The 24,032-nt window shown below is 40.0% G+C and overlaps 1 protein-coding gene across 2 annotated transcripts in view; it reads left to right on the forward strand.

The window, feature by feature from the left end:
* Positions 1-22,568, forward strand: part of DTD1 (D-aminoacyl-tRNA deacylase 1) — a 96,774-nt gene extending 74,206 nt beyond the window's left edge. For both annotated transcript variants that reach the window (XM_030558106.1, XM_030558107.1), the window contains exons 5-6: positions 13,893-14,068; positions 21,947-22,568. In XM_030558106.1, coding sequence (XP_030413966.1) covers positions 13,893-14,048 — 156 coding nt within the window. In that variant the 3' untranslated portion in view covers positions 14,049-14,068; positions 21,947-22,568. The remainder of the gene's footprint in view (positions 1-13,892; positions 14,069-21,946) is intronic.
* Positions 22,569-24,032: the final 1,464 nt, after the last annotated feature.

Here is a 24,032-nt window from a genome sequence, read left to right on the forward strand (position 1 = left end):
ATTTTAAAATGATCATATTTTTCTTAACAGTATGACGACACCATTAATCAATAGAATAATCCCTCCCCTTCACATTTAAGCTTCTTCACTAGACACAAGAACAGCTCCTGAAATGTTAGGTAATGGGACATTTCAGAGAGTCACAGAAAAAAGGAACTCTCCTTTAAAGAGTACATGGGCTCAAACTGGGAATGTTGCCATGCTCTTGAGCTTTTTAGCTTTCTATGAACTCAAATGCTTGATAGATGAGTTATTTAACAGTAACACTAATGTTATGTAGTGTTCTTGTTGGAGCTCATCCTTTTCCATGGATTAATATTTCAGATCTTGTGCATAATGTTGTATTAATTTGTATATTAGTACTAAAGTTAGCTGAATTATTTGTTGTCAATATTATTTATTGGGCTCATAATATTTTGTTTTCTGTTTGCAAAACATTTTCAAACCAGTGCTGATTTCTGAGACTGTGTTGTATGTATATAACTATTTGTTGGATAGTTTGGGTGGATACTTGCACACTCTTCTATTTGCTGTTTGTTTCCTGTGGTATGATTGGCCACCATAGTCACATGGAATTGTTTCCGTTTCCTGATTGAATGGCTGGACCATTTTGAGCGTGAGGATAATGTACAGTGAATACTATAGGCTGTAGCAGAAATGAAACCACAACAACCTGGCTGGGTTCAGTTGTAGAGCATCTTTGATAGGGGTTTACTCAGGTTTGCAGAGGCCTGTCAAAGGCATGGGAGAACACCCTTCATTCCTGTTGGTCTGAGAAGTACTTAGTGACAGGTATGGCTGGTAGATATCTGGATTGCGTTTTCCCTTCATAGCCAGTAGATGGTGATGTCTTGCAAACGTTTTAGTCCATATTTAGTCAGAGGAAGATGAAACTCTGAACCAACTGTTTGACATGTTATAAAACTGACTATATAAAAGTATAGTTGACTGATTGATCGATACATTGCATACATAAGCAGTTTATTCCTCAAGAAGAGCTAGAACTGCAAGAAAATCCTGAAGAACTGCTTCATAAAATTACACTTGTGAAAGACAGAAGAAGGGCTAACATTCATCCCACAAAGACAAAAGTGACAACTTCATTTTATTATTAACTTAAAAAGACAAAAAGAGAAGAAAATAAAAATGAAATGATAAAAAGTAGAGCTACATAAATAATAAATTTTGGAAGAAACATTAAAAAATCTTTTAATAATCATAGAAAATCTAGTATCGGGGTAACCATGTTAGTCTGTACCCACAAAAACAACAAGGAGTCCGGTGGCACCTTAAAGACTAACAGATTTGTTTGGGCATAAGCTTTTGTGGGTAAAAAACCTCACTTCTTCAGATGCATAGAAAATCAAGTCCACCTATTTGATTTCCGTGTTTTGTAAAATAAGTATTCAGTTCTTCACGTGGAAACCTGAAGGAATTGAAATTTACATTAGAAAGAAATATATGAATTAAGCAAGATAAACAAAGCATATCTTATATAGACATATTTACTTAGCAACTCTATGAAAGAGAGATTTCCAGCCTTAAAACATTAATTTAAATATTTTAATATCTGAGGCAGAGGCATTTGACTTGCAAGTTCCTCTGCATGAGAGGAAGATAACGTTTGAAACAGAAATGAGGCTTGTCTCTTGGGACCTTTTCTACCCTACACACTTTTTCATAAAATTTCCCGCTGTTGCTGCCACTGGTACAGTTACATTGACATGTTTACTTCTGTGTCAGCTAGACCTGCTCTGAGCAAGGTCAGATGATGTGGTAAGAACATCTGAGCCCTATATATGGTATGTCATATGGTGGAGCTGTACCCATGATGAAATACGGGGTTTAATTTTTGTAGTGTAGATAAGGAACTTTCTTGTAGCTGAACTTCAGATAGAAGTCCAGTCAGCCCTGGACTGTATCTCCTTGTCATTGCATGCTCGTTTCTGAGACTAGTTAATATGGTTTTGTTTGGAAGTGACTAAACAAATGATCCTTCTCTAATTAACAAGTTTATCTCAGAAATGAAGATAATTAGCTAGCCAAGACCTTGCTTCAGGAGCATGCTATTGTCCCAAGAAAAGGAGCAGGCAATATAAACCATATAGAAAAAGTCTTGATCCATTATTAACCACAAAATTGATGTCTTTCACTTTTATGTAATATTTTTGCTTGAACATAAAACTGATCTGTTCTAATGAAAAATATACCTCAATGAACAAGACTTTAAGCAAGCTCCTGTCTGAATATTGGGCCAAATTAATCCCTGGTGTAATTCTGTTGACAACAGAGATGACGTTAGCCCATTTAGATGAGACTTTGCTTTGCCTGTTGCTATCCAGTGCTTGTCATCTTTCTTTTCTGAGTGAATTTAAAACTTGCTCAATGAAAAAACAAAACCAAGTTGAATTGTGTAAAGTCGCTCCTTTTCTTTAAAGAAATGCAACAAAACACACTTTTACTTCTGTGCGGGAATTTAGTCCCTGTCAACGGGTGCTGGATTGACCAACCTGGAGACGTAAATTTACTCTCCACAGAACAAGTACAACATGAGTAGTAACGGTGCAAGCTTCCTCACACTGCTCTGCCAACGTGTCTGAAATCTGACCTGGCAGGATCGTCTTGCAGGGTTGGAGTGCATTTCCGTGCCAGTGCCCATTCTCACTGTCTGGCAATTCTGCTACGAGCATTATCGGTTAATGCTAATTTTGGTGGTGCTTTTTCATGGTGTGGACGCTGGTTACTGGACTGATATCCCTGTACACTGATCTTATGTAATAGGTTTCTAGACCGATAATTATTTTCAGTTACTACTGACCAGATTTAGATCACTGAATGAAAAACTGTATATCCTGTTGCTAATCCCCTCAGCCATCTTGTCCTTCTGTAAATTATTTTAAAGCATAACAGACAATGAGCTAATGGATTCTCTTTTTGTTCTGTGTTGATGCAGCACCTAACATGGTTTTGGGGTCTTGGTCCATGATTGGAGCTCCCAGGTGCTAACGGAATGCAAATAACAGTAATGAGGTTTGTTTAATTTGCAAGGTTTCTTACTTTTAGATGAGTTGTCTATTTTTTTTTCTTCTAGATTGCTTATGAATGCAATGCGTTCTGTAGAGTTTCTTCTAATACAAATAACTAGAAGAAATCTGTTATAGTCTAGACACAAAAAACCCCTCAACTTATTTTTAAGAGTACATACCCCTAACTATCAGAAGGTGCTAGCAACAAAATGTTGAAGCATTTTTGTTTGTTTTATATAGTTTCGGGGACACTTTTCCCCCCTGTCCAATAAACTTTACCTACAAACATCTCTGAAACATTGTTGGAAAACTTACAATGTATAGGAAGCATTCTTAACTCAACACCTCATATAGTGACTGGTCCTGCAAAGACAGAAGTTTGTGGGTACCTTTATTCATACGAGTAGTCTCATTGACTTCAATCATTAACTTTTTGTCAGGATTGGGCAGTAATCCATAACCTGTCCTGGTGGGACCACTCCTTGTACTAGCAAGAAGTAATGCACATTCAGTGGAGGATTCATGCCAGTTCCAGACTTTTCATGTTACAGTGATTAATATTGAGGAATTAGAAATAATGGAATACGGTCACTAGGAATTGAGCAAAGGCAGCCTTTGCTACTAAACTCATTTCAGTTAATAACAGAAGTTGGATTTGCACAGGTTTGCAGAGTTGAAAGTTCAATCCGTTGCCCACTCAATCCTTCCTAATCCGGTCAGGATTCAAGAGAAACACACTTTTACTGGCCATTTTTTGTTAAAATCCACTTGTTTTACAAATTTTATTTATGAAAATCTATCAGAGCTGAAGATTAAATAGAAGTGGAATTCATGTTGCTTTGTGTCTCTGATAAAGGGTTGGAGAAAGACAGACTATATTACTTTTACTCACAAAATTTTGTGGGGTTTTGGTTTGTGGCATCAGTTTGTTTTGCATCTTGTAATAGCAGTAGCATTTAAAGCAAAATGCAAGGGCTTTTCAGCACTAGTCGTGAAGTTTATCTGACAGCTGCTTTATCTTTGTGCAGCTTCGCATAACTGTTAAGAATGATACCATAATACCACATCATCCAATTATAATTTCCCCCTCTTTTCATTAGAAATGTGCCTTATCTAAATCCCTTCATAAAAATTGTATGCTCTTAGTTTATAGCAAAGGAGGGGAAAGCTGGCTGGCTTTTAATTTTGCATAATAACATTTTAGCATCCCAAATGTAATCTGTATATATTTGGACATTTACATTGCCAGAGGCAAAAAGCGGATTTTACCTCTCTTTCTCTCCCCCCGCCCCAGACTCTTTTGAATTTAGGAAGCAGTGAATCCCATTTTTGAAAGAGGCACTATCAAACTAATAATCATGTTTAGACAAAACGTTCTCTCTTATCTCCATTACCAGTAACTTAGATGATTAAAACTAAAGATGCTGTTGTTTTGACTTTTTACATTTTAATCAGGAGTAGTGACTCGTCAATTTCACTTTTGTTAATAGCTTCCCTTTCAAGATCTCATCCGTCTAGAACAATGCGGCCCCTGTTATTTTGGGCTCCAGCAATGCAGGCAAATGTTTAATTTTTTTCCCTCCAGCTCCCAGAATTTTTTTTTAATAGTGAAATGAAAACATTTCTATCCATACTAGGTTATGTAACCCTTCTCCCACTTTCTTTTCATATAATCCAAATTACAATTATAGCAAAATGAGGCAATCAGCTAACGAAGTATCAATATTTCCAGAATTGTTCACTTCCTACTGACATTGTCTGTGTTTCTAGGGTCCAGCCAAAAAAGAAATATTGGAACTGGAGTAAAGAGATTCAGCTAAATTCAGACGTTTGCCAAATGGAAAAGGAAAATATTGGGAGTCACCTTTCCATGTTCTAAAAACAATGGAAAGTAGAAGAAATTTGACAACACAAGACCTAAGATTGGAAAAATTCACTTTGTCCAAACAAAAGACCCCTGGAGTTATTAACATGTGTAAGTTGGATACTTAAGAACATAAGACAGGCCATACAGGGTCAGATCAATGGTCCATCTGGCCTAGCATCCTGTCTTGCAATAGTGACCAATGTCAGGTGCTTCAGAGGCAACGAACAGAACAGGTGATTAATGAGTGATCCATCCCCTGTTGCCCACTCTCAGCTTTTGGCAAACAGAGATTAGGGACACTTCGGAGCATGGTTTTGCATCGCTACCCATCCTGGCGAATAGCCATTGATGGACCTATCCTCCATGAACTTATCTAGTTCTTTTTTTAACCCTCCTATAGTCTTGGACTTCATAACATCCTTTGGCAAAGAGTTCCACAGGTTGACTGTGCATTGTGTGAAGAAATACATTTGTTTATTTTAAAATTGCTGCCTATTAATTTCATTTGGTGACACCTAGTTCTTGTGTTATGAGAAGGAATAAATAACACTTCCTTATTTACTTTCTCCACACCAGTAATGATTCTATAGACCTGTATCATATCCCCCTTTAGTCATCTCTTTTCCAAGCTGAAAAGTCCAAATCTTATTAATCTTTCCTCATACGGAAGCCATTCCATACCCCTAATAATTTTTTGTTGCCCTTTTCTGAACCTTTTCCAATTTTAATACATCTTTTTTTGAGATAGGGAGACCACATCTGCACGCAGTATTCAAGATGTTGAGCATACCATGGATTTATATAGAGCCATTATGATATTTTCTATCCTATTCTCTATCCCTTTCTTAATGATTCCCAACATTCTGTTGGCTTTTTTGACTGCCGCTGCACATTGAGTGGATGTTTTCAGAGAAATATCCACAAGGACTCCAAGATCTCTGTCTTGAGTGGTAACAGCTAATTTAGACCTCATCGTTTTATATGTATAGCTGAGATTGTTTTCCAGTGTGCATTACTTTTGTGTAGTTCCCCTCTCTGAAATTAAATGCTACCATGGTGTGCTGCTTTTGTGTTTCCCCTCTCCCAGGGATACTGAATTTCATTATGTTATGGTCACTATTACCAAGCGGTTCAGCTATATTCATCTCTTGGACCAGATCCAGTGCCCCACAAAGAACTAAATCAAGAATTGCCTCTCCTCTTGAGTTCCAGAACTAGCTGCTCCAAGAAGCAGTTACTTAAGATATCAAGAAACTTTGTCTCTGCATCCCGTTCTAGGTGACATGCACTCAGTCAATATGGAGATAGCTGAAATCCCCATTTATTACTGAATTTTTTATGGCCTCTCTAATCTCCCTGGGCATTTCACAGTCACTGTCACATCCTGGTCAGGTGATAGATAGTATATCCCTCCTGCTATATTCTTATTATTTGAGCACGGAATTACTATCCAAATATACAAAGAGTCCTGTGGCACCTTATAGACTAACAGACATATTGGAGCATGAGCTTTCGTGGGTGAATACCCACTTTGTCAGACGTGTGGGTATTCACCCACACAGGTTTATGCCTCAGCAGGGCCGGCCAGAGGGGGAGGGCAAGTGGGGCAATTTGCCTCAGGCCCCACAGGGGCCCCCATGAGAAAATAGTATTCTATAGTATTGCAACTTTTTTAAATGGAAGTGGCCCTCAAAATTGCCCCGGGCCCCTGAATCCTCTGGGCAGTCCTGTGCTTCAGTACTTCTTTTAGTCTATAACAGTGGTCCCCAACCTTTTTGTGGCCAGTAGCACATTCATGTTTTCAGAAGAGTGTGGTGGGCGCCAACAATTACTTACATACAGGGCCGGCTCCAGGCAGCAGTGGAGCAAGCTGGTGCAGGACCGCGGCTTCTCTCCGGCTTAAGCCATCGTCCCACACCTGCCAGGGACCGAGAACGCTGGTGCTCGCAGTCTGCGGCCCCAGAGAAGCCGCAGCCCCGCGCCTGCCAGGGACAGAGAACGCCGGTGCCCGCAGCCTGCAGCCCCAGAGTTCTCTGTCCCTGGCAGGCGTGGGGCCATAGCTTCTCTGCCCTGCTGGGCAGTAGAGGGGGCGCACATAAATGCCCCAGCGGGCACCATGGCACTCGCGGGCACCACGTTGGGGACCACTGGTCTATAAGGTGCCACGGGACTCTGCTGCTTTTACAGATCCAGACTAACATGGCTACTCCTCTGATATTTTATCCAAAGATATTCTGTGGTGCAGTTTTGGTTCATTTAAGATTTTTATTTCATTTGACTCTACGCTTTCTTTCACTTGATGTGCCAGCTTGTTTCAGAGTGTTTTTATTTAAAGGCAAATTGATTTTTAAAAGTGACGTGACATGAAACTTTAACTAATATAATGGCAGACTTTTCAGTGTTGATGAAACCTCCTGTCTTAACATTCTGTCAAGCTTTCCATTATAAGAATTCCGTTTTTAGGATTTCATATCTGTCATGTATTGTTAAATTGCCTCATGCTAGAATTTGGCACAGAAGTTGTTAACCCAGATGTAAATATTGACCTTTTTCAAAACTCTTATCCCATGCATTAGTTAATCTGTGTGTTGATTATTTAAGGTTTTTTGTTTTGTTTTTTTCTAGAGGTGGTAAAAATGTGTATTTACATAGTTCCAGAGGCTTTGATTATCAACTCAGTCTCAACGAAAGAAAATATCAATATTGGGAAAAGTCGCCTTCTGTGGAGTGAGGGCTTTTGCATTTTTACATGGAATGAGAGAAAAATAGCCTTATAACACCTGAGATATTTCAAGACACTTTTGACTCCTACCATGCTCCAGGAAGTCAGCAGTTGAACAAAACTGAAGCTGATATTTAAAGAAATAATCATGGGTTCTTTTGATTCAGAAAGCATGAGTGGAAAATGCAGGTGCAATAAATTGGATGATTATTTCTGTATAACTGATTGGTTTGGTATGGTGTATTTCTCCCCCCCCGGCCCTTTCTGACTGAGGACCAGAAAGATAACACAAATGAGCTTCAGGATACTGCATCAGTAGATTTAGATGGTCAGAGTTTCCAGGGTCTACATCTGAAAATTATAGTTTCCTAATTAGTTTTAAGGCGTAATTGCTCCCCTTGCAGCCCATACTCATTTAACAAGGTATGTAGTTTGTGATCCTCTCGGGATATCTTGGAAAATATGGAAACGCTCTTCACTGACTACGGCATTTGCACACGTGAAGTCTCTCAACAATAATAAATCAACAAACACAATGTAATGTTAACAATAAAATGTCTTATGCTTGTTTTTAAAACCATCTCAAAGGACATTGTAATCTTCGTGAAAAGTTCAGTAATACACTGGAAGCTTGCAAGACATGATTTGTTGGACCAGAATGTTTACAATTCAGATTATCTTCTGTCGAAAGCCAAAAAATGGAACTACCTTAACTTTTTTTAAACCTAGTGACAACATTGTACTTGCTTATCACATCATTTTAACAAACCCAAGCACTTAAAAGCAAGGAAATGAAAAGCTAAAGTCAAAATAGGCCTTTTACTAAGAATACTTATTTGATCACATCCTAAGTATCTGAATTCTGACCCACAGATTAATGGTACGGTGATGGTAGCATGTAAGTACATAGTTAGATTGTTGTCTCTATACATGTACTTCACAGCTCTTTGTGATCTAGTCTTTAATCTTTTAATAAAGTATTATGTAGTAGATACTACATCCCATGTATGACACAAGCCGTAGGCTAATATAGCAACTAAAGAGGTGGGCACCTTCTTTTCTTCAAGTCATTTGTTACATCTTTTCTATTTTTAGCAGGGAAATACTGCTATATAGACCACTGCAACCTGAATTCCACAGTTATCTCAGTTCCCATTTCTTGTCTATTAAAGGTACCACATCCTATAAGAGAGGGGGTTATTTAAATACTAACACCTGGATTCTTGACCTGCTTTGAGATGGATCTGGAGTTGCCTTAGGATCTTTAGTTAATTTGCTATCTGTAGTGTCTTATTCTGCTTTGTTTAGACCAGGGGTAGGCAACCTATGGCAGGTGCCAAAGGCAGCACACGGGCTGATTTTCAGTGGCACTCTCACTGCCCGAGTCCTGGCCACTGGTCCAGGGGGCTCTGCATTTTAATTTAATTTTCAATAAAGCTTCTTAAACATTTTAAAAACCTTATTTACTTTACATACAACAATAGTTTAGTTATATATTATAGACTTATAGAAAGAGACCTTCTAAAAACGTTAAAATGTATTACTGGCACGCGAAACCTTAAATTAGAGTGAATGAATGAAGACTCGACACATCACTTCTGAAAGGTTGCCGACCCCTGTTCTAGACTGTTTGATTTTTAGAAATATGAACTGTTTCAACCGATAAAAATGACCTTTGCAAATATTTCATTAAATATACATGGGTCTTTACTATTTCTTTTGAGGTTGTATTTTTGTTTTCATATGCATCTATCCCATAACTTGAAGACTATTATCTAAGAGCATATCTGGTCCATTTGCACATCAAATATATAATATAAAAATATGGAATAAACATTGTGGCTTCTCTGCTTCAAAATGCAAATTCCACAATTTGCATACACTGCTGTTTTCCAAGTTCAGAAAGTACAGATTTAGATTTCTTAGGTGGATTCGCAGTGTTCTCAGAGAAAATTTTACTGTGTTTGATTCATGGTGCCATATGTTGTTTTTTTAAACAATTGACTAATATGAGGAGCAGGAGAACATCAGTTACAGAATAATGGGTTTCTTTTTATTCAGATAATCACATCATTATCACAAACTATTAAAAGTTGTGGAAGGTACAGTTATACCTTCTGCCACCTTTATTTAAGATAGGTGGGTCATTGTTGCGATTAAACGTATTTCAGTAAAGGAAATAATTGTAATTCTATGAGGAAACACACTGATAATATGAGTAACTTCCTAGAGGTTTGTCAGCCATAGTGGGTCTTGTCTAACATCTCCTCGTGGCACTTTTGAATTGGTGCAGCTGGAGGTTAATATTAGATTTATAAATGTAACTGATAACCACTAGGTTGAGGGCCAAGCGATTGAAGATTGCTGGTATTTAGTTTATTTTATTTTATGTACATATCTCAATACATATAACATTTTTAAAAATTGGTTGGGAATGTTTGAGTTATTCATGCTGCTAGCATGTTCCCATTCTGTTCCCTCACCATCAATTTTTCCTTCCCTTGTGCAATTTGTCACACTTGTTGTATTGCTTCTTAGATTAGATTGTAAACTCCTTGCAGTAGGGACAGTCGTGTTTACATCAGGCTGTGCTCAACAAGGCTCTGCTTCTGATTTGGGTCTTTGGAGTTTACCATTACCGCAATGAATTGCATGGACCACATGTCAGTGCTTTGCGAGAGCTCGAACAGCCAAAAATTACAACGGTTCTTAAAGTAACAATTCTAGTCTAGGGGTACAAATACTCCACAGAAAAAATCCCACAGCAGCGAGCCTGAGTCAACTGTCTGGGCTCTGAGACCCAGCGAGAGGGCAGGGTCCCAGAACTTGGGCTTCAGCCCAAGTGGAAACATCTACACTGCTATTTTTATCCCTGCAGTGTGAGCTCTGCAAGCCCAAGTCAACCGACTCTGGGCTCTGAAACTTGCTGCTGTGTTTGTTTGTTTTTTTGCAATGTAAATGTATCCGAGATTTCCTTGGATGCAAATGTACCAATTTCCATTATCGCCTAAAACAGTGGTTCCTAAATGAGGGTTCGCAAAATGTTACAGGGGGTTCTTGGGAAAACATTCTCTAATGGCCGACAGAGCTGTCCGTAGGTAGCATGGGGCCAGCACCCCGGAGCCTCTGGACTTCCAAGAGCTAAGCAGATCAAAGCAAGCGTATCTATCACACTGAGGAGATTTAAACTTCAAGACACATAAGAAACGGAAAGGGAGGTGGATATTTTTTGCTGTTTTTAAATTAAATAGGCAGCTAGTCTTGTTTTTAAAATTATTATGAAGAACAAATTTAAGCTTTGTTATAACGTATGTTGTTTGCCTGGACTGCTCAAGATCTGAATGCTTGTGTAGGAGGAACTTTTTGAATTGGCTTCTTAAATAGCTTCATGCTGTTTCCCACCTGATACTCCTTGATGAAACATAGGAGCCTTGTCTTATAACAGGCTTATTCAAAGTGATACAAGTTATGAAAGTGAGATCTTGGAAGGGTGTTGCCGTTTTCATAATGTAATAAAAATACTGTAATGATAAATAATAATTAATAATAGTGTGTAATAAGCATGTCATAAAAACAAATTTTATATTTGCAAGATCACTGCTTTTCTCATTTATGCTGAGATAGGGGAGAAAGTCCCTGGAAATACTCATTTTTAGGACAGAGTTCAGGAGGCTTCACATTTTAGTGACAGTGGTTCACAGGTTGTTAAAGTTTGGGAACCACTGACTTAAAACATTCACTTGCTGTATTATCTGTAGTATTGTTGGGAAAATAATGTGCATGTTATATAATATGGGATTTAGAATGTTGTACATATAGGTGAGACATATCCATTGGGTTACATACTTGTCCTCTTGACTTATCACTATACTGTGTGGCATTAATTAAAATGTTATACCAGGGGTTGGCAACCTTTCAGAAGTGGTGTGTTGAGTCTTCATTTATTCAGTCTAATTTAAGGTTTTGCGTGCCGGTAATATATTTTAACATTTTTTAGAAGGTCTGTTTCTAAAAGTCTATAATATATAACTAAACTATTGTTGTATGTAAAGTAAATAAGGTTTTTAAAATGTTTAAGAAGCTTCATTTAACATTTCATTAAAATGCAGAGCCCCCGGACCGGTGGCCAGGACCCAGGCAGTGTGAGTGCCATTGAAAATCAGCCATAGGTTGCCTACCCCTGTGTTATACTATACCAGCTCATGCAGGAAAAGAAGCTGTATCTCAGCTTACTGAACAGTAACACGCAAACGAGCTCAGTTTGTTTTCTGTGGATTTCATTCCCTGAAAGTTCTGCTGGCCTTGAAACAATGATTTGCAGCTAACACATTATTAACCCAGAAGAAATTGGAAAAAGCAGTTTGATAAATTACAGTAGATTACAGAAAGTCAAATCAACTGATAAACTAAAATCATGAAGTCTCTTCAGTCAGTAGAGTAGCTATTGATAAGCAACATACCTGAAGCGTGTTGCAGGCTGCATCTCTGAAAAATGGGAGATAAATGCCAAAGTGACACTGACATTCAACTTAATTTGATTTTTCATATTGAGTTGAAGGCTTCTGCATTGAGGAATGATTTCTTCCTTCTGAGTATTAGCTCTACAACGTTAGCTGAGATTTCTCTCTGATGTGGCTGAAATCGAGTGTTCTGTTTCCCTCGCTTTGGAGCATACAAATGTTTGTCTCCATAAAAATAACATTCCTCTCTAGCATGGCTCTGTAGGCTGGGTCTCAGAACACTCCCCTCTAGCGTGTAGGCTGGGTCTCAGAACACGGAATATGTCTGATTGGTTCCTGGCTCTGCCTTAGTCAGAACATTACAGAATAAGAAATGGCCAAGATGATGAAGCCCCTCTAAAACCCAAGGCTATAGAGCTGGTGGGTTTCCACTGGAATGCTACAAGAGCTTTGGCCCAGATCCACAAAGGGACTTAGGCACCTAAACCTCAGACTTAAACACCTACGTTTGGGGGGTTTGGCTCCACAGCCATTCACAGAACTGCCGAATTCTGTAGGCTTATAAACTCACTTGGTGCTTAAGTTTTCAGGGTAAAACTTCCTTAGCGCCCAATTTCTGCCTCTGGGCATGCGTGCTGCTGCCTCCCGCTAGGCATCCGGACACCTTTCTCCTGCCGAGCCCCAGAGTGATTTGCAACCCCGGGAAGACAGGCTTTCGGCCACCGAACCCAGGTATGGGGTCTGATCTGGTAGGCATGCTCAGAGGCAGCCTACTGGATCATATCCTATTCAAATCTAGGAGGAGGTGGTTTTTAACTTTTAACCCAATGGTTAGAGCACCCCCTAGCATGTGAAGACCTAGGTTCAGTTCCACCCCCTCTCTGCCAGAAGTGGGGAGAGGATTTTCCCAGGGGTCTCCCATCTCTCAGGAGAATGCTCTGACCACTGAGTTATGGGATAATGTGATGCAGGGCCCCCTCACTCTCTCCTGTTGAAGCTGTTCCGCTGTGGATAGATAAGAAAAAAGTGACTGGAGCAGGTGGTTGGACCCTGGGTCTCCCAGGAGGCCACCCTAACCTCTGGACTACAGAGTCATCCTCATTCTCTTTCTGGCCCAATGGCAGTTTCACTGTGAATAAATACTTAAATAGTCATTGGGCCAGAGAGCATGAGCGTGACTGACTCCAGGTGGGTTCCCATTCATGGATCACTAAGCAGAGATAGGTGCCTCTGTGTAGCCCAGACTTAGGAGCCTGTCTCTGAGAGAAGGGTGAGGTTTTTTAGCACACCCGCCCTGTCGTCGTCGGTTCCCTGCCCAGGGTACTGGATTTTGCAGATTGCATTCTAAGGCACCCATCTCCCATTCATCGTATAGGGCACCCAGCTCAGGCTTCGTGGATTGCGTTGGTATTCCTGTGTTTTTTCTAGATGCCTAAAAGTTGGGTGCTGTAGTGCTCAGCACTGTGATGTCCAAATCGCTCTGTGGATCCTGGGCTTTGTAATTAAACTCTGTCTCCTCTTTTGATCCAGGTCTTTAATCAGTTTTCCATATTGGCAAATGACCAGGTACTGTATCTTCCGCAGATACTGCACTCCCAAAAGAAGAGCATGAGGATGAGCGCTCTTCTATTCACCTCCGATCCACTGAGATCACATCTTATAAATTATTCACTTTTCTCTTGATGTTAGGAACCATTGAAAATATTTTTACTGTTGTTGCAGAAGAGAGGTTCAAATTCAGCAAGTTTTTGGTGCTATTGTCTAATAATCTGTTCGTATTTCTTAAAGTATTTCTTTTCCTTTCTTTTTGTTAATAGCTGGCAAAGCTTGAAAAACAGCAGCAAAGGAAAGAGAAGACCAGAACCAAGGTACCCTCTGAATCAAGTAGAGAAAGAAATGCGCCTCGTAATAAGGATGACCCCAGTGCAAGCAGTGGAGCAGAGGGAGATGTGTCTTCTGAAAGGGAACCTTGATCCTCAAAAGCAGGCCTCAGGTATGAATCCTTGTCACTTGGCTGGATACTCCGCCAATCACCTTGCAAATGCCTAAAGGCCTAATAGTGATACCCTTGTTTGCAGTGACTAGCCTCAGGGGCTATTTGTTGGGCAAGGTACTTATTCATTGTGAACAAGTGTCTCCTCAGCCTGGCCCTAAAGTAGACAGCTAACTTGTAGATGACGGCGTCTTTGATTTAGAGATTTCAAAAGTATATCTCCTCTTCAAGTTCAGCGTCTTGAACAGTCACTCTTTTCTCGTTTACAGTTTGTTGCATTTCCAATACCTCTACTCACCCCGAACCCAAACATGACCAAGTGAAATCTTCAGTCCCATTCTCCCCGCTTTAGGCTGGGCGAAAGGGTCCAAGCAGAAAAAAGTTCTGAAAGCCCTGGTTCCAGCCAGTAGAGGACTCCCACAATAAAGAACCCTGGCTGCCTTCTCAGGACCCCACTGCAAGTCCTGGTGTAGGAGGAGTGCCAGGAGTTGGTGGTAGGAAGGGTGTGTTGAAGGCAGAGTCGCAACATGCAGCCCATAGGGAAGCCAGCTGCCTCTCCAGCCCCTGGAAAAGACCAGGATTAGGAGACAGCAAAATTGGTTAAAGCCACCATAGCCTTCTCCCAACTCCTCTCCAGCTGGGTGGCAGGTTCTGTGCTGTGCCTTGTAGAGGTGCTGCTCGGAATCTCACCCCTAGTGGTTAAAATGCTGGAAGTCAGTCCAGACCTTGCACATACTAAGGCTTCTACCAATACTACCAGCAGAAATGGTGGCAGCACCACTAGGAGTTGTCTGTAGACAAGACCCAAGTGTGAATTTGGCCTGCACTTATGACTACTGTCAGGTATACTTCTGACAAATTCTTGGCTACGTAGGAAAAGGTACAATCTTTTCTAAAGCTACCCTTATATTAGCCTGGGTTATGGAATCCTCTTCGGGCTGAAACAAGGAGAGTAAGGACACTCCCAGCTGCTCACCCTCTGCCTTCTATTCAGGGTGATTCTTGCTGCTTGTGCCACCAGCATGGGATGCATTGGGAGCACTGGATAGTGTGTCTCCTTATTCTTAGTTATGGTACCTGACACTGCAGTGATTTCAGGCTGCCAGAAGGAGCAATTTGCAGGCAGAATCCTGCTCAGCCACCCCAGCCCTGGCATGGAACATACTCAGTGTAGGTAGGATCTCCAAAGAATTTAGCTGCCAAATTTGAACAAGTCTGTACTGCTCATGTGCGAACTGAGATTTTCAGAAAGTTATAACTTGGCCAGATGTGGGTGGATTTTCATGGGGACAGCAAAAGGCACATCCCAGTTACGGTGGAGAATCCCTTACCAAATTTCAAGTCCCTGCTGCAAAGCCAGGGAGAAGCTAGAATGTCTCAACAAAACGGTGATAATTTTTTTTAATGGACAAATCATCTTTTTTCTTAGTCTCATTCTCTGAAACAGCTAAACTTGTTTAGGTGAAACTTTCCCCTCCAAAATTCAGCCCAAGGCTGAATATAGGTATCCACATATTTATGTATATACACGTAGCGTTTCAAGATATCTTTGAGTTTTATGAACTCAAGTAGCAAAGTTCTTAAGCATTTATTTCCAAACAATATACCCTGTTTCTTTAAACCAGACACTTAAAACATTAAAATGAACTCTAAAGTTGTGTTTTGCATTTCAAACTAAAAATATGTACATAGAGCGATCATTTTGTGAACTATGTTCACCTGCAGGTAATAGGGTGTTTTTGTTTTTTTATCATTTTCCTGTGAGAGTTTGTTCGAGTGTAGAGATTGTCCGGTTTCACCCATATAGTCATTGTTGGGGCATTTAGTGCACTGGATGAAGTACGCCACATATTGTGATAGGTGTGTGTAGGACCCGCAGATCTTGGTGTGTGTTGATCGTTGTAGCAGAGGAGAGAAGTCTGCTGGTTTGGCATCTGTTGTTCTGGCAGGGTCTGGTGCTGTTTTGAGTTGTGGGGACCTGGTCTGTGGGGAACTTACTTCTGATGAGGAACTTAGAGAGGTTGTGGGGGTGTTTGAAGGCCAGAAGAGGCGGATTAGGAAAAATTTCTTCCCAGATGGTGTCCCCACAGAGTATGGGCTGTAGTTGTTTGATGATATCACATATGGGTTCCAGTGTGAGGTTGTAGGTGACAATTAGGGATACAGTCAGAGGGGGGTTATTTCTGTGTGGAGGCAGGTTCTCTCAGGGTATTTGGGTGGCTCGTTCCACAATGTGAATGACTTCTCTGGTGGAGCGTCTGTGTTCGGTGAATGTGGTTTTGTGTGTGATAAGGTGTATATCCCAGACTTTCTCCTCAGAGCATATCACTATGCTCTCAAAAGAACTTGCGCAGAAAAATGATAAAACACAAAAACATCCCATCACCTGCGGGTGACCACTTCTTTCACAAAGCGATCGCTCTGTATCTGACCTATCAGCCCTCATCCTCAAAGGAAATCTGGACAGCACTTTCAGAGATGAGCCAGGGAGCTCATTACTCTGCTGGACACTAAAAATCATGGACTGAACAGAAACACTGGATTTGTGGCTTCTTCCAACAATCTGCAACCCACTAACCCCTCTTTTTGTCCTGTGACTGCAGAGGTGCGTGAATGGTCCCTTACAATATGTGCTAACTACTTACGCTAAACAATCTGTTCCACCTTGCATTTTGCGGTCATGCTGGGAGTTCCTTTCCCAGCCCGGAAGAAGAGCTCTGTGTGGCTTGAAAGCTTGTTTTTCTCACCCACGGAAGTTGGTCCAACAAAAGATATAACCTCACCCACCTTGTCTCTCTAATATCCTGAGTCCGACTACAGTCCAACTACAACTACACGGCCTTCCCTAAAGATATGGCAGAAATAGGAGTTCACAGGCAGGCTTCTGTAATAAGAGAGACTGTCAAGATTGGGGCTGTTAATTTAGAAGAGATGAATAGGAGGACATGGTAGAGGTCTGCATAATAATGCATGGTACAGAGAAAGTAAATCAAATGCTCCTACTTATCCTTTCTTATAATAGAAGAACAAGTAGCATTCAAAGAACGGAAAGACAACCCATATAAAACATATTAAAGGAAATATTTTCATACAGCTCATAAAAAACCTGCAATATGCATTGCCATGATATAACATTGAATCCTAGATCTTAATAGTAGTCAGATGAGCCATTCGTATGACTTATGTGAATGTCTAGAAGAATTAGACATTGATATGGTTTATGAGGACACCCATTTGGCATTATATGGTATTAAAAATAGGGATATAAACCGTCATGTTTTAGGGCATTTTATATATATATTTTAATTACAAACAAAATAAGAAGAAGCTGGCCATTAACTAGTACCTGGAATTGACCACTCTCAGGGATGGGATACTGGAATAGATGGACCACTAGTTTGGTGCCACATGTCGATGCTTCTGTTCCTAAAAGAAGAGTAGATTCATAGGTTATAAAACCAGTGTGATCATCTTGTCTGACCTCTTTTACAGCACAGGCCTTAGGACTTTCCTGAATTAGTTCCTATTTGAACGAGAGCATATTTTTTAGAAAAACATCCAATCTTGATTTAAAAATAGGTGGAATAATAGAGGAGTTGTCATACATCTTTGAAAGTAGATCTTTGGAAAGGGAACGTAAGTAGTAAATTCATTTGTGCCTGGGATTAGTGGAATAAATGTCCCTTACTCTTTTGGGTTTAAATCTTCTTTTATTAACGTGTTGTAAATGTCATTCTTAAGCTTTTTGTAGGTTTTAAAACTCTTATGGTCTCACGCAAAATGCCACTTAATTCAATAAAATAACCTGAACGAAAGGAGACGTCACAGATCTGCAAGGCAACATTCCGACAGGACCATGCTTTTGATATTTGAAAACTTGAAGCCAGGTGACTGGCATCTGTTATCCTCCCAAACGAGGAGCAGCAGCATGTGGAAAAAATGGACATGTTCTGTGTAAAGTGAACACACAAGAATAGCGAGTCTTCTTTTTCTTTTTCATTCACAACAGAGATGGACTTTCTTCAGTTCATGATAATTATCAGCTGCAGACTTTTGCTTATACAATGTCACCAGAGACCCATCTGCAGTTCTCAGTGACCAGTTGCAGTAGTTCATCATCATCACTGGATAGCTCCGTACTTTTGCCTTTCAGACTGTCATGTAGGTGTCAAGTGGTGTCAGTGCTCTTGTGGACTTTTTTTATTTTTGTCTGGAATGTTTAAAATCTTAACTAACTTTGTTCTGTGGGTATTTTCCTCAGTTATTGATCATTTTCTTGTACTTGTGGAGATACATGGAATAGTGGTGTGGAAACATCTTAATTGGTGGCTTTTTCGTTTACAGAAGCTTTCATGTGTCTCTTGTTTTCCAGCGTGGGACGTTCCTTACCCTCATTTAGCCAGAATTTTCAGACAGCTTGTGTGGAAGAAATTGGACACATGGAAGGGTGGGTTAAAGCATAGAAGAATAAGGGTGGGATTGAAGGATTGATTGTTTGGGAGATGGAAAAAAATGTACAATCTTGTGCAAAATTTCCTTTGAAGATAAGAAAATGTCTTCCTGTTCAGTTAGTGTTTCCAGGTGATCAACAGTTCTACATATATCAGGAAGAAATGTGACTTGCTTATTTTCTCAAATGGACATTAAACTGCTAAAAGCTGCTTCTGTTTTTCTTATCTGCTTGCTGTAAGGCATGCCAGCCAGAATATTACAGGGCTTTCCCATTAGCAGCGAAAAGCATACCAGTTATATCCATAACCCCGTACCAGCTAGTGAAGACGGGTTTGTAATGTGTCTCCTTTAAAAGATTCTGACAAAGTCAAGCTCCATATTCTGACTCTTTAAGCAGAATAAGATACATTTTTTTCAGCAGCTCTTGTCCTGATCTGACTTTAGTGTGACTCGAATGAAATATCCTGCCCTGACCAGATTAATCTTGCTCCCACCTTATCTTAGTCTGTCACTGTGGATTCACAAATCAGCTGTTGGGTTGTCACACTCCAGGTTCCATCAATCAAGACCTACCGGACCAATTGTAATAATCATTTGTTTTCTCTGTCTCTCCACCAGCTAAAGCCCTTCCTCCTATTTATATCCATTGTGTACACAATCTAACTGCATCATCAATTATAGTTTTTCAGCCGCCTTTTCCTGATACAACACCTCAGACTTTCCTGGTATGTGTTTTGCTGCTTTATTCCTCAAAATCCCTTGTCTTTAAAAACATCTGGGCTTGAGTCTCATTTACGCCCAAGCCATTTTACACCACTATGGCAGCACAGAGGGGGCATTAAAGTGAGTACAAATGTAATTTTCTTCCATTTGCTCTGCCAGAGAAGCGTAAAGTAGCCTTGGTGTAAATAAAAATCAAGCCCCGCTGGGTCTGTTGTTAGTTTGACCTGAGAGACCTGAACTTTGTCTTGACCTATGATATACATAAGTGAAAATAATGCACACAGTGGTAACAGTCGTAAAAATATTATTTGTAAAAACAAAACCAGCTGTGACTCTTTGGGGCTGAGAGAATACCCCACATCCTGACAATTGATAGGGTTGTTAGGATCCATTCCCCACAGTTCTGAGCGTGGTAATAAATGCCTTTGGGAGAAACTTCTTAACTCCTGACAACCATTCGTGCCATAATCCAGATCTAGTGTATAGAGATTTAGCTGAATCTGGATCTGATTCTAGCTGGAGTCTAGTAAATTCTTACTCTCAAGCTCTATGGTGCCCTGTCTGGAAATCCTATTCTTTGTCCTCTTCAGCGTTGAGAGGCACTGAGATATGTTGCCCTCCTGGCTTTCCCTGATAGCGAGGCATCTCTGTGAAAGCAGTGGCCACCAGGACTTATTTCCAGAAAACATTGTCTCCAAGAGTTGGTATGGAATCAATCTAAAAGTGGAAGAGAGACTAGAAATGAGTCATCCAGTTATGACTCCCTCCCTTCCTAGTGTTTCTAAATATTTTTGAGGATGACTTGGACAAATGGCTCTTTCCATTCACCCTGGCAGCTGCTATTGAGACATTTTGGTCCGACATCTAGTCGTCTTCAATTGCCACATCGCTTAGTACCTTGTAATCTCAGACCTGTTTGAGGTCTCTAAGACAGGGCTTCCCACCCTTTCTTTGAACACGTCTGCTGATCTGCCCAAGTGATGTAGGTGCCTGCTTCCCACGGAAAATCAATAGCACATAGTTGCTTAAATCACTTAGGCACCTTTGACATTTTTTCCTTTACTAATAGCAAAGCAGTTCTTCCCTTGAATGGCTATTTGTTACTCATTTTAATTTATTACCAGAGTGACTTAGTTAGACCTGGCCCTCCTCTCAAAGTCTAGGCTATGATTTATCTGGTCACATATCAGGTATTAGTTAGAAACTGCTTATATCTGTGATGCAGCCTGGTGCATAGGGCCACAGTATGGTAGGTCACAAATGAATGAATGAATCAGGTTGCAAGAGGAGTTCTCTATAAGGGCTTTAGTCTGTTCCGGGAAGATCTTGAGAAACCTTTAAGTCGAAACATTTCTTTGTCTTCGAATCCTGGAGTATGCAGTCCCATGCTCCAGTCCTCGGCTGTGTTAATGTCCTCTACCTGTTAACGTCCTGCTAGCTTACCAGCACCAGCTAGCCTACAGTTCACTCTTCAAAACGTCTCATGATAAACTAGATGATCCCTTCGTTTTTAGTACTTGAGTGGCATATTACACATTCAGTAAATCTTGCATTTCCACTGGCCAGTTGCCATTACTTTATTTGTTCTGATACTACTTACCATGTACTTTAGTAAACAAAAGGAGCTCTGACCCCTGGCAGTATGCATGCAGAGGTTTGTCTGGGGGTTTGCCAGATGAGAATGCAGGATTTCTAATGAAGTGCTGTTTACCGAAGAAGTTTTGTTCTGGATATGACAATTATTTGTCTCTGTTCGCTTCAATCAAAACAAATTAGGTTTCTGTGACATATCATTGCTGAAATCAAGCCAGAAGGTAGAGTGGGTACTTTAAGAGCTTATAGATTCAAGATTCTAGGACTGGAAGGGACCTCGAGAGGTCATCAAGTCCAGTCCCCCACCCTTATGGCAGGACCAAATAGTGTCTAAACCATCCCTGATAGACGTTTATCTAACCTACTCTTAAATATCTCCAGAGATGGAGATTTCACGACCTCCCTAGGCAATTTATTCCAATGTTTAACTACCCTGACAGTTAGGAACTTTTTCCTAATGTCCAACCTAAACCTCCCTTGCTGCAGTTTAAGCCCATTGCTTCTTGTTCTATCATTCGAGGCGAAGGTGAACAAGTTTTCTCCCTCCTCCTGATGACACCCTTTTAGATACCTGAAAACTGCTATCATGTCCCCTCTCAGTCTTCTCTTTTCCAAACTAAACAAACCCAGTTTTTTCAGCCTTCCTTCATAGGTCATGTTCTCAAGACCTTTACTATTACATAGTCTGTACTTCAGAGCAACAGAGGCTGGTCGTGTTTGCAACATCTCGTTTTAAGATTGGGGGAGGGGGAAGCACTTAGTAAATTTTTGCTGCATCTTGTTAATAGCCCAGCAATTTTGGTATCACCGTTACACTGCATGAATACAAACCTGCGTATCTTCCTCTAGATGTGGGCTTTTCCTTTTTGTGGGGTTCCATTAATTACTTATTTTAGGTAGTCAGCCATGCATTTTTGTCCTGGGTTTTAAATGGAGCTCTGATCTGGAGTGGTGTCGATAAGTGGGGTGTGCTTAGCAAAGGGAAAACGTTCATGAAGGAGACTTCACGTAACTGCAAGCAAAGATATTTTTCTTCATGTGATTTGACAGAAGCCTGTAAGTTTCCTATATGTTTCTAGTGATATTCTTATTTCTTTTTGCATTTAACAGTTTGTCATACAAAGGCTATGTTGGAGCCTTAAGAATTCACAGTTTACATTATCGTCGGAGTCGATCTTAAAAGACTTTGGAAAAGAAAGAAAAGTAGGAAAATAGAACTAAGAAATTATGACTCTACATCATTCTGTACTAAAAACAACCAAAGGAAAGTTACCAGTTTCAGTTAAAATGTATTCGTAGTAGTGAAAATGACTCACAGCATTTTTCTGTGCATCTGTGTTTGTTTTCACATGGTTTACTGAATGAAGGGTGATTTTTTTAATGCAGATTGTAACAGAACATATGACAACAGAGCACATGATCAATTTCCAAAAATAAATCAGGTTTTTCCTCAAATTCTGACTTTAATTCCGAAGATATCTCAAAGCGAGCTTGTATTTTCATTTGCGTTATGTAGTGTCATGTGCTGCCTGTTTCCATAGCAATGTATAAATCTGTGTACATTACCATATATTGTACAATCTCTGTCTAACACCAGTTTTGGGAGTACAGTCTTTTTTCATGTGTTAAAAAAACTGTCATTGATAATTTATCATGTGAAATTTATCATGTGAAAGTCTTATAAAACTTTTTTTTTTTAAGAAAACACTTTAATAAACAAATTACACTACCTTATCGCCTGTTGGTATTTGATATGGATTGCTGTGATCTTGGGAACATAATGAACTTTAACAATGCAACTGATGCAGAGCACAAGTATCTGTCCGAAAAGTTTTTAATAGAAGAGTATCATATTCCTCTCATCCTTAAAAAAAATTCTATTGACAAAAGTTTCTACCTTGGTACATTTAACATTTTAGGCATAGTCAGTCTAGATCTTCTAGACGCTTTCCTCTGGCCACCAAAATTTTAGAGGCAGCTGCTCCATCTACAGTATCTTGCATCTGGTGACATTTGTATCAGCTTGAGAGGCAGAATAGCCTTTGAAAACTGGCAGAGTGCAGTGAGAGCAGAGAACTAGCAGACTACAAAAACTGTAGTTAAGTGAAAGCCCAGGAAATTTCAGTCCTGTCCCTTTAACTCTTCTGAGAGGGGAAATTAAAGGCTATGGTGTCTGCCTCTTTGTTAGATGTAGTAGGACATTTATAAAATGTATTTGTCAAGAAAGGAATCATTGTTACCAGGGTAACCCCAGGCAAGAACATCATTCCCGCTGAATAGCTGTGATTCATTTAAAAAAAAAAAAAATAAAAGTTTGTCATACGTTGGTTTCAGTGTTCTGTGAACAGAAGCATTCATTTTTAAAATTTTCTTGTATGCCTGGATGGAATCTAAATTACTTGTGTCACTAAATTATTCCTTTGCAAGATGAACCATTTACTTTCTGAAGCATTAGATTTCCTCTGAACTCCGTCTCTGTACCTTATGATGTGAAAACTGTTCTATTCAGTACTGTAGCGCTACCTCACTAATGAACTGTCGTTCTGAATCCAATTGTTACTGTATTGACATAATTGCAGACTATAAAACCATCTGTGCTGACTTGCCCATGTCACATTTCCAAATGCTGCTCTCTGCTTGTGTTTATAATTCACAGTTTATTGTCTAATAAAATATTTGCCTGAGGACAGGAAGAATTCAGAAACTCGCCATGTATGGCTATTTTTACAAAGATTTGGCTGGCCACAACCTTGGCACTCTCAACAGAGCAATAAGTAGCTAACATAGGTTGAAAGGTTTCATTTAATCTTGCTTTTAATGGTTCACTTGACTGGAGACTCTAATCTTGCCCCCACGCAGACCATAAACCATATCAAGTCATTTCCTGGTGCAAAAGGCATTTTGCGTCTCTGTGTATAAGTAGTTGTTTTTAATTTGGGAGGGAAGGGATCATTTCTCTCCTAACACATCTTGTCACTTTGGAGTCTTCTGGTCTGTAAACAGTGTCCTAACAATCTGGATCAGATTAGGGTTTAAACAGTTGTGAGGAATGAATCCGACCAGCTTCAGAGCAGAGTCCCAGACTTCCGAAACACTGACGCTATATTTGAAGCAATGGCTCCACTTGCTTTGGGATCTGTCCGTTGTACCTACCTAAGCCCGCGTCTGAATTCTTGCATTCCCTCCTGTAGCTTCA

This window comes from Gopherus evgoodei, chromosome 3 (assembly GCF_007399415.2).
Source record: "Gopherus evgoodei ecotype Sinaloan lineage chromosome 3, rGopEvg1_v1.p, whole genome shotgun sequence".
In the NCBI taxonomy this organism is placed as follows: Eukaryota; Metazoa; Chordata; order Testudines; family Testudinidae; genus Gopherus; species Gopherus evgoodei.